The sequence below is a fragment of the Nuphar pumila genome, chromosome 10 (genome assembly GCF_984573655.1).
Source record: "Nuphar pumila chromosome 10, dmNupPumi1.hap1.1, whole genome shotgun sequence".
NCBI lineage: Eukaryota > Viridiplantae > Streptophyta > Magnoliopsida > Nymphaeales > Nymphaeaceae > Nuphar > Nuphar pumila.
The window spans coordinates 5,559,896-5,571,882 of record NC_143258.1 but is presented as its reverse complement, the minus strand read 5'-3'; the positions used below and the strand labels follow the sequence as shown (position 1 = coordinate 5,571,882).

Sequence of the window (11,987 nt, the reverse complement as noted above, 5' to 3'; positions counted from 1 at the left end):
CATTCTGAAATTATATAAAGTTTAGATGCCATTTTGAAAAGAAGCCATCTTTTATGCAGCGGTGCAGCTCCACTAATGCTGACCATTCATCTCAACATTTCTCGAGATCAACACCACACCCATCTCGAGAAATGCCAAGATGGATGGTTGTCAGGCAGGTCTTTTTATGGGGATATAATGTGAAGTCTTTTGAAATTGTCCCTTTCTTTTAAACAATTAGCCGGACTTCACCCTCACCAATGAACATAAGTCCATAAATAGCATCATTCACATGCAACATGAATGATTTTCCAAAGGATAGCATGAAAAACTAAGAAAAGTCATGTTTATTAAGAGGATGGGGGTTAACCTAAGGTCTCTATTGAAACTAGGGGTGTCAACGGGTCGGGTTTGGTTTGGACCCAGATGGAACCAGACTTAGACCAGATTTTTGGGTAAGATATCGAGTCCAGACCTGGGATCTAATCGGGTCTACTATAAGAAAAACCATACTCAAACCCAATAAGAACTACATGAACCAGACGTGGACCGTACCTGTAAACTAATATTTTTTATCATTTTTACATTGAAATTTTGTGGGTCTTAATAGAAACTCAAGTCGGGCTTGGGTCTGGTATAAAAATTCAGAAACTATACCCGGATCCATGTATTAATCGGACCTTCGGGTTTGGACCTGGGTCTTAATCAGGTCTTTTTATTTGTCACCATACCCGGATCCTATAAGGTTTGGTCTGGGTAAACCTGACCCGATGACACCCCTAATTGAAACTTATGGCTCATGTCAGAAAATTCAGAAAATTCAAGCCCTTCTTTAGAATTATGATCGAAAGGTTGGCCCCCAAAATAAAATTTTCTATGAGAAATACAATTTAACTTTCCAAAGACAAAGCACAAAACTGGATTCACATATACTTCTTTCTGTTACTTGAATATCAAGAGGTTCGTGCTTCCACAGGGCAGGTTGAGCTGAATATTAAAGAAAAGAAGCATAGAGGTGTGGCAAACATGAAAATACCTAAGGTCACAAGGGTGTTTTCCTAATTTAGAAAGAGAAAGGACTAGGGGCATGCCAGTATTTTCTTTTCTTTTCCTGGCAGTAATGGAAAATACCTCCTAATTTTAATGTTTTGAAAGAATCATTTAAATAATTTAAATGTTGTTAAAATCAAATGAGTTCGCCTTTCTTCAGTTCAACTCGAGTCAATTCAAGCCCCCTGTGGGCCGATTCAACTGTATTGACCCTTTTCTTTATATTTGTTTTTTCAGTTGTATGTCTGTTCTTTTATTTTTAGAAAATTCATATTCTTAAATGAACCAATTCAAAATGATTCAACTCGAATCACAATGATCCGAGTCTTTTGTAACAACTGATTCGCCGATTCTGACAACACTGCATTTTGACATAAAAGCAACTGTAACTCTTTGCAGGGACATCCTGCCATCACCTAACCTACCTTTGATGAAGCAGAATCACAATTAGGCAAGAATTTGCTTGTAATTGCTACCTTTCCCAAACAAGGAAATTGGCAATACTGACTTTCCACCTTCATGCAACCCATGTTCACACACACCAATGTAAGTGCATAAGAGCTGTTTGGTCTGAAAATTAAAAGAAAGGAAAAAGAAAAGGGAAAGACAACTAATTCTAAATTTTATGTTAATCCTTTGACATTTGCTTTGAGAAAAATTGCGTTTTTTCTTCCTTTTTGAGGACCATGTGAACAACCATCGATGTGACTTTTCCAACGGTACCCCCATTTCCTTGCCTTCATCAAAACCACCACCTAAAGATAATCCCTTCTGCCATACTCCCGGGGACATCATGAAAATATCATTATGGTGGTTTTCTTCTGCCAACCACAAAAAATTTCAGAGCAACGGCTCACATATCCAAAAAAGTGAGGTCCTCATGAGTTCTGCTATGTTTTGAAGATATTTCAGGGAAGTTTGATCTTGGAAGCCTCTAAATATTTTGTTTATGTGGTCAATATGGCTTTTTCTTCTATATTTATCAACATGGTTGTTTTCTGGATGTGAATATGACTTCTTTCTGCAGTACCGGGGTCTTTGATTCAAGAGAGAAAAGATGAGATTTTTTTTCAGGTTGGTGGTTTTGTAGATAAGTTTGAAAAAAAGATGAGGTCTTTGAGTAGTTTGGGTATTGGTTTGAGTCTTGTGTTTGGATGTCTCCTTTTGGCTCTGTTAGCTGAGCTCTACTATGTTCTGTGGTGGAAGAAGAGGCTGAACAGGGAGATTGAGGATGAGTACAGCAGCTCTGCAAGGGAGCTCTTTTATCTCCTCTGCAGGAAGAAACCTTCTTTGAGTTCAACTGCACTAAACCCACAAGAGATTTGCTGTTCAGTGAGAAACCAGGGTGCCCACATCCTACATGAAGAGAACCAGCAATCAGGTTCAGGCAAGGATCTGCTTCTCAACCCTTTTGGGGAAGATGGTATTGAATGTGAGATCATGAGGCTTCACCATCTATCTGGTCCTCCCAGGTTTCTCTTCACCATCAAAGAGGAGACCAAGGAAGATTTGGAATCTGAAGATGGGAGATCAAGGTGTGGGAGGAGCAGAAAAGGGTCTAGATCAAAAAGTTTGGGTGATCTTCTAGTTGCTGTTGAGACCCCATTTGCTACCCCACTTTCCTCTCCTCAATTTTTCACTCCCCCTCTCACTCCCATGGATTACCATCACCCCAAATTCCCATTTTCAAATGGGTTCAACCCACTATTTGAGTTGAGCATAGAAGGGGAGCTCAACAGGTTGAGATCATCCCCACCTCCAAAATTCAAGTTCTTGAGGGATGCAGAGGAAAAACTCAACCAAAGACTCTTGGAAGCTCAGAAGATTCAAAGAAATTGTGGGTTTGTTTCAGAGGAGAAGGTGAACAATCCCAATAGTTTTTCTGGTCCATCACCTGGGGTTCAAGCAAATGAGGAAGAAGGGTCTTTTATTACCATCATCATCAACAAAAGTGCAGAGAACCAGCATGTTCAGCAAACCCCTTCTGGGTCTGCACAGGTACTCCCATTGCAATCCTCTCCACCAGCAAATACAAAACCAGTTACCAAAAAAAACATGTTCCATTAACATCTCAAGAATGGGATTAATCTGTTTGTTTGTTATATTTAATGATGCCTAATGAAATTTAATGGCTTTGACATTATGGATTTTCCTTTGTTTCTCCACTGTTTTTTGTATGGAGATGAAGCCAAGCTCAGATTCTTATTTCTCTGAATACCAAAATGGAAAGCTCATAATGCAAGAGGTGTTCAGGAAGCATCGTCATTCACAGGAATTAATTTCTGGGCTCGAGTCTGTTAAACTGGTTCTCTTGGCAGCTGGTCTTCTCTTCATATTGCTTTATACATCTTCCATCATCATCATCCCCAATGCCATGGAGATGGGGCTTCCAATTCTCAAAAGAAACTAATATTGTTTGATTTTTGAATTCATGGAACCCCCTTGTTTCTATTTTTTAGAGACTTGTTTTTTTGAAAGGTTCAGTGAGACTTGTCTTCATATGGTTTTTACTGTAAATATATATACTTTGTTCTTTGAGCTTTGAACTCTAGCATAAAAAACACTCATAAATTAATAAGGTTCTTCACACTCTATTGGCCAAAAGAAGGGGCATTTTGAGCAGTATCTTCTAACTAGTTTTTGACTTTTGTATCCGTTTTGGCTATTTGGAGACAAATAGAGTTGCTGTTAATCTTCTTCCTGCATGTGAATCTTTTGTTTTGTTCAGGGCGGTCATAATCAACTAAGTATTGGTTGAGGGAGATTTCATTTCAAATATTTTCCTGAAAAAAAAAAAGTTAAAATCTCAAACTGATCAGCCTGACAGACAAAATTGTCCCTCCCATTTATGTAAAATTCAAATGATAAAAATGTCTTACATGACACATCTATTCCTATATTTGATTTTGATCATTTTATACTCTTTCTTTCACTCGGAGAAGCCGCCCCTCTGTTCATGTCTGCGTAAAACTCTGAGGGCTCACCCCTCTACCCAAGCTTGGGCTTATGGAGGGAGTGACGCCCACGAGATTTGAACCTCTACTGTCATTTTATCAAATTTTAAACAACTAGGCCCGGGGGACAACTAGGCCCGCCCCACCTTGCCCCGTTTGGACCGGGGATGGAGGCGGGGATGAAGGTTAAAATCTATCCCCATGCGGGGATGGAGGCGGGGATGGACTTACACTTTCTCCCGCCCCGTCCCCATCCCCGCCCTGCCCCATCCTCAATCCTTTAAGGGATGACTATAGACCGAGGGGAAACGGGGCCCCGCCCTGTCTCGCCCGTGTTTGAACCGGAGATGGAGGACTTGAAATGGGGATGAAGGCAGGGGTGGAGGTTAAAATCCATCCCCGTGCAGAGATGGAGGCCTACTTTGTTAACTGACACTTAAAGAAGGCTTCTGCTCTAATGGTTTTCCAAACTCATGACCTATGCTTGCCCTTATTTCCTTGGCAATTTAGGTAGAGGAGCCTATGTATGGGAATTTTTTATTATTATTTATTTATAACTCAAAGAAATAGTACCTTGAACTAAGGTTCTATTTGAAAAGTGAATCTTTTTTCAGCAATATTTCACAAGCAACAAAAAAATAAAACTTTTTTTAGCACAGAATTCTAAGGTGGTGCTAACCTCTCATTATGAGTTCGAATCATATTGTGAGTGCTTATGTGCTGCTGGGGTTGGATCAAAACCGGGTTTTTCCTCAGCTTAGCCAAAAAAAAAAAAAAATGGCCAACCATCTGAATAATTTCTTAAAAGGTGAAGGGTTTTATCTTAAATATTTCAAACCTGAAGCCTTAAATGTAAATTTGTCATACTTTGGGTGCCTCTCTGTAAATTACCCTTATTTTCTTCTCCTTTGTTATCTTGTCCTAGCATCATCAGGTAGGCAGCCTTTTCAGAATTTTCTGTACTGCACACCACCATGGAATAATGATGTTAGGAAGAGTGAATCACGGGCTAGGGATGGGAAGTGTCATGGTGGGTCCCACAAAAAAGACTTGACGCTCTCGTGACCATTTAAATTACAAATTGAGCAATAATATACATTGATGATAAAATATTAAATAATGGACTGCAAATTACAAATTAAATGAGCAATATGCATTGATGGCAGAATATTACATAATGGACTGTATGGAACTATTTTATTACATTGAGTAGTACTCAAGAAATGAAATTTTAGGACTCCCTAGGCAGACTTGACCACTTTCTCACGTGGTGGTGGACTTGATTTTACCAAGGATGAATGAGATGTTAGCTTGAAAGAAAATTTTACTACCCTCTCATTTCAAGTGGAGGTTTTAAGGGAAATTTTTTATAAAAAAAAAATATTAATAAAAAATATTTAAAATTAAAAACACATGGTTTTTTCACGATAAATAGCTATTTAAAATGTAAATATTGTGTTTAAATCATGGTATTTATGTTTTTTCATAAATCTCACAAGAATTTGCCATTTATCGCAAGATTTTCATAAATCTCGCGATATTTGTTACCGAGTTCGTGACATGCAAACGGGCTCTTAGTGCATCTCACCTTCCAAAAGGTGATTTACATGTTTGGTTTGATAGGAACCCTCTTTTAGAATCCCAGTAAATCAAATTTCCATTGGCATTTGAATGTGATTTATGCATTGGTGTTGCAAACATGTGAAAATTACTCGATGACCAATGTGAGTAAAAGATTCACATTTAAATACCATTTACACATAAACCAATGTGAATCCCATATTGATAGGTTTGAATAAGATTCACATGCATCTGATTCTCATGTGAATCTGATGCTTGTGAGAAGGGCCAAGCAAAAGTGACAATGGTTGCTGGAAGCTACTTAATAGCATAGGCGTTTTCCTTGGAAAGTGTGCTTCTAGAAAAATAAATGTTTGCTTTTTAGGTAAAGCTGCCAAGTAGGGATGGCAGTCGGGCGGGGCGGGGGGACAAGGTCTCCACCCCCGCCTCCATCCCCGGTGGGGAATGGATTTTATCCTCCATCCCCGCCTTCATCCCCGTTTCATGTCCTCCATCCTCGGTTCAAACGGGGATGAGGCGGGGCGGGGCGGAGATATTGCGGGGAAAAGTGGTCGGGGCGGGGACAAAGCCGGGCGGGGAAAAGTGTGCGTCCATCCCCGCCTCCTCCCGGACGGGGATGGGTTTTAACCTCCGTCCCCGCCTCCATCCCTGTTTCATACCCTTCATCCCCGGTCCAAACGGGGAGAGGCGGGGCGGTTCCCCGCTTTCCTCTTGTCCACTGCCATCTCTACTGCCAAGCTTATTAACTATTTTAGAAAGTTGCTTCATATTTTGATAAGTACATTTAACTTTTTCTTTTCATATTTTATATTTTAGAGTCCCACTTGGGGTTTGGCTCAGTAGAAGGGAGGCTTGGCCACTAGGTGGGTGGTCAGAGTTCCATAGATAAGCATTGCTCGGCCAAAGTCAGGCAACTAGTTTGAGGCAACGGGTGCACCACGGGTTTACACCATCAGGACAACGATCATAAGTACAACGGGCTTAGCCAGTGCGACTAGGTCTTTGTTCCAAGAGTGATTTTTCCATCATTAAAAAAAAAAGTCCCACTTGGGCCTTAAAATCATTTAGTTGACCTTTAGTCAAATAAAGGGACTAAAGCACCCTCATTTTTCTGGCTAGTATGACATAAGATGAGTTGTACAAAAAAATGAACAAACTATAATTTTATACCTCAATGGGGTATTGAAAATGGTTTCAGATAAAATAGGCCATTGAATGTAATAACGCAAACATTAGACAACTTCTTATGACTTTTTTTTTTCAATATGAAGTCGAATATCCTCGAAGGAGCCCCCCCCCCCCCAAAGATGGTTGTTAGCTACATCGTGTGTTTGGGGGTCCCAATGAGCGCCACGTATGTAAGCATGTGTGGCTCGTATCCCCATGTTTGTCAGCATCAGTTAGCATGCAATTTCAAAGACTTAAGTACTCTTTCCTTTATTAGTGCCATAAAACGACGATTTTAGAAAAGGAGCGGTTGCAAAGACTTACGTACTCCAAAGACGGTTATTTAAGACCCACTACCTGCACTGCAGGATTATTCAAGAAAGGAATCCCTCCTGAAGAAGGCCATGAACATCAACCCTCTCTCACTCTCTCCCTTCTCTCTTTGCCTTTGTGCACATCCAACAGACGATCCTACATTGCTTCACCAAGCACCGACTGACCTGCACACTGCCTTTGTGCACATTTAGCAGACGATTCTATATTGAAGCATGGTTCAACTTGATCAGTTGTGGAGCCTGATTCAGAGTTTTTGCCCTTACAGAAGGGGGGTCCGGGGGCTCCCCCCGACGTGGGGGGCACCCCTGGCGGGGTCTCTGGGGGGCAACGCCTTACAAAACAATTTTTTTGGGGGGGCCTTGTATAAATTCTTTTTTTTCTTTTTCTCTTGTAACTGTCGAAAAAGAGCCATAAAGTGTTTTGTTTAATCGTGGTGCTTATATGTTTCCTTCGGTTGTTTTTGCTTGAGGTTTTTGTAACACTTTTTTCTACGAATTTTTGTTTTTTTTTTGCTATGTAATTTTCGTAAATCGCTACTCAATTTAGCGATTTTTTCTTTTTTCTTTTTTTTGCTACGCAATTTTCGTAAATCACTACTCGATTTAGCGATTTACAAAAATCGCATAGCAATTTGCCATTGATTTGGCGGGGAGGTGGGTCCTGTCGAAGAGAACGGCGTCGGAGGTCGAGATGGGGACTTCGCGGTGCCAGAACCCGACGAATACCCGCCAACACTTGAGGGTGCGAACGTCCGTTTTGAGCAGCGTCAGGGTGGCCTTAAAGGCATAGCCCTGATCGGAAGTATTGTCGACGTAGGGGTAGACAGATTATACTTTGAAAGACTCTGTTGTAATTGTACTAGAGGAAGATTTTGTTCTAGGTGTCCCTCGAAGGCAGCGAAGAGGCCGCCGCTGTGGGTTGCTTGCTGGACAAGAGCAGCATTTCGACCACTGCTAGCAGAAAGACGACAACGATCACCATCGGATTGCCGACTCTTTGCCTCCCTTAATACAGTGTTTCACGGAGAAAGAAGAAGAAGAAAATGATGACGAAAAGTTCAAACAGAAAAGAAAGAGAGAGTGTTTCAAGTTTGTTTCGCAGTTTGGACTTTGAAGAGTTAACATCATCCTCGACTTTCTGGATGAAAGATATTTTTATCCTTTTTTCGAACAGTCATTTTTTTTAATAAACATTTTTATCATTTTCTCAAATCGTTATTTCATGGCGAGAATAGCAAGAAAGGGTATTTAAGTCTTTGCAAGCGCACCGAACTTTGATGCTGACAAACATGGGGATATGAGCCCCATGTGCTTACATACGTGGCGCTCATTGAGACCCCCTTGAACACGCGATGTAGCTAATAGTCATCTTCGGGGGAGAACACACACCACCCTCTCAATTTCCTTGTATTGGAGATATATTTTTCATGCCTTATTCATTGCTTCTTGCTTCTACTTTTTAGTTTGGTAAGTATGGCTTTAAACCATTATTTAGAGTTTAAGTCATAGTTATTTTAAGTTTCTTCCTAAAAGGGGAAGCGCTCTTCTGAAGCATGAAGTGTCACGCTTTTTTTTGGGGATAAAGAGTGGGAAAAGTCACTTTCCATTTTGAGGAAGCATGCCCAAATTGCTTCCTTCTTGTATCCTTTTAGTTTCTCACATGTTTTCCTTTAGCTTACCACTCACTTCTCCCTTGGTTTTTCTTAGCTTCTACCTCATTTCATCCTCACTTGTACTTTTTTTGTGCTTTTTATGTTATTATTTTGTTTCCTCGCTTTTTTTTCCTTTTCTTCCCACTTGTTTAGGGGCAGATCCTAAAGTTTTGAAATTTTCCTACGAGGGGCGAGTTAGGTCTTAGACTATTTGACAATTGGGAATGGCATTTCAATAAGCAGTAGACTCAAAGTTCACCAAACCGCGTGAACTTTAGCTTGTGGAGCTGGAGGTGTCAATCTTTTAGTATTTCATTAATTTAGTCAATTTTTCGTCTTTATTTCCGAATTTCTGATATTGGGTGTTCCAAATTGATGTATTTCCATGAGATAAGGCTCATAAATAACCTCATTTTGGACTATCTTATTTTATTTTATTATAAAAAAAAAATTTGCTCCCCATTTAAGCAAAATCATGGATCTCCCACAGCTCTTGTTTCCTTTTGTACTTCTCGCATACTTCCACTATCTCTTTTAAAATGAATCCCTCTTTAAGCTTCATACTGCTTTTTAGTGTGTGGGTGTGTATGCATGCACACTTGTTTATGTACGTGTGGTAGGATGACATTTGGTCATAGCTAGGGGTGGCAATCGGGTTGGGTTGGCGGGTTGGCGTGTCAGCATACCTCAACCCGAACCTGACCCGTTTATTAAACGGGTCGGCTGTAGCAAACACGAACCCGACCCGTTTAATAAACGGGTAACCCGACACGACCCGCCAACCCATTTAATAAATGGGTTGGGTCGGGTAAACAGGTTTTCAGGTTCTCGGGTCAGGTTGGCGGGTCGGGTTGGCAGGTCGACCCACCCGCCTAACCCGTTTATTAAACGGGTTGGCGGGTTGGCATACCCCCAACCCGAACCCGACCTGTTTAATAAACGGGTTACACAGGTCGACCCGTTTATTAAACGGGTTGGCTTAAGCCCAACCCGAACCCGCCTAAGAGGCGGGTTGGTGGGTCGGGTTGGCGGGTAGTGTGAGAAATTGCCACCCCTAGTCATAGCATTATGAGGTACAAATGCATCTATTTTTAATTTGAGTATTTTATAAATCTAACCTTATAGATATGATCTACACTGTTTTGTTTAGAAAATCTGCTATTGGATAGTATAAGCAGGTTTTGGAAGGCTTGGAACTCAATTGTTCTCAATATATAAGATTTTTTTCAAATCCTAAAATATCTCTCTCTCTCTCTCTCTCTCTCTCTCTCTCTCTCTCTCTATATATATATATATATATATATATATATATATATATATATATATTACAAATGTTTTTTTTTAGTTCTGGTTGTTTTTCATTAAGCTAACCTCACAGATGTGATGTACATGTTTTTCTTAATGTGAATTGGCTTTTAGATCGTCCTGATTACAATATGCAAGCAAGTTTTTATTAAGCTTTAAAAATCAAAAGCCTACAATTTTTAATACTTTCATAGCTCATAAAGTCTTGCTTCTTCATTGAAAAAAATACAATTTAAATGTCATTTCCACTATTTTGGGTGTTGAACCCATCTATAAGGTCCAATTGGATCAAAGGAATCTATGTCATGGAGATCAAGAGGTGTTTGTACCTATATATATATATTATTTTTATTTTTATTTTTATTTTCATTTCCATTTTTATTTATTTATTTATTTATATATTTTTTATATTTGCTACAATCGCTTGTATGTACACACAACTTGGCAAATCTTTTTTTTTTTACATTTTTTAATCCTACACATGTGATGTACATGGAACATCATTTAGTGAAGATTAGCATTTGGATGGTTGAATTTGGACTTGTGGGAATGATTTTCTGATAATGTAAAAAATCGACAGTCATAAATGCACACAAAAAAAAAACTCACTTTTTTATCAGAAAATAAACACAATTTAAAAGTCAATCCTTAAGAAGTCAAATATGTTGAACTCTAGATTGGATTGAGTCCAACAAAATCCTAACTCATTTACACATTCAAACAATTGTAATAAATATATTATTTATATAGCAAATAATTTTTCATATATAAATGGTTCCCCTTAATAATGCATATGGTGTAGAGTCACAGTATTCATTTTTCGATATTTCAGGCCACCCATGGTAAATTTGACCTCATGGATGCATTTAGCATGATCCCTTTACTAGGAATAGACGGTTGGATCATGTTTTTTTAATGAAAACTATGATTTAATGAGTTTTTAATTTTATAAAGTTTTTTTTAAATGAACAAATTTATAAAAGTTTTGAATCGTCCATCTTTAAATCCTTGTAAAAACCTACTCAAATGTTGTAATCGGATTATCCAAAAGCCTATTCCTACTAAATAAGCCATGTACGTCACATCTGTAAGGTTAGATTCTCCAAAAAAAATAAAAAAGTAAAAGTTAATACTCTCTCTCTCTCTCTCTCTCTCTCTCTCTCTCTCTCTCTCCACAATCATGCTAGATAGGGTGCAAACGGGTCAGATTAAGCTGGATCCTTTCAGATCCAAATCTTAAATGAAAACAGCATATCCAAATAAGATCGGAAGAGGTTAGATTGAATCCGAATCTGAATCCAAAATACATGTGGTCGAAATGGATCCAGAAAAAAATAGAATAAAAATGCTATTTACATCTAAAAACTGCATTAGGGTCAGATTTTGGTTTGGATCACCTCTAGAACCGAATTAAAATGCCATTTACATCTATTCAGGTCAGCATTTTAATTTGGATCTGATTGAAAAGATCCAAACCCACATTCTGATTTTACTTAAAGGATCCACATCCTAAAAAAACATGTTAGACTCGGATCGGATATCCCGTTTGCAGCTTTAATGCTAGATCTTCATTCATAAATTTAAAAATCTAAGTAAATAACAATTCCAGGATGAGAAAATTGATTTGATGAGCCCATAGTGACAAAGGTTAAAAACTGCAAAATCTCGTTTTCCAACAACTCGCGAGAATTTGAAAAATGTTCATAAATCTCATGTTTTTTGGGCAAAATCTCGGCAATAAAAAAGTAATTAAAATATATAAAATGTATTTATTATAAGAAAATATTAATACAAATTATTTAAAAATAAAAACACACTGTTTTTTCATGATAAATGGATGTTTAAAATGTAAATATCGCATTTAAATTTGTTTTTTAAAAAATCTTGCAATATTTTAAAAATCTCATGAGAAATTGCCATTTTAAACTTTCAGGCAATTTCTCATGAGATTTTCATAAATCTCG

General features: G+C 38.6%; 1 protein-coding gene across 2 annotated transcripts; it reads left to right on the top strand.

Moving 5' to 3' along the window:
• Nucleotides 1-1,845: 1,845 nt before the first annotated feature.
• Nucleotides 1,846-3,575, top strand: LOC149823337 (uncharacterized). 2 transcript variants are annotated; one of them, XM_090020029.1, is made up of 2 exons: nt 1,846-3,027; nt 3,218-3,575. In XM_090020029.1, the coding sequence occupies exons 1-2, from the start codon at nt 2,137-2,139 to the stop codon at nt 3,437-3,439; spliced, it is 1,113 nt and encodes a 370-aa protein (XP_089876155.1). In that variant the 5' UTR covers nt 1,846-2,136; the 3' UTR covers nt 3,440-3,575. The 2 variants fall into 2 exon arrangements, with proteins under 2 accessions (XP_089876155.1, XP_089876154.1); XM_090020028.1 differs by having other exon boundaries at nt 3,212-3,575.
• Nucleotides 3,576-11,987: the final 8,412 nt, after the last annotated feature.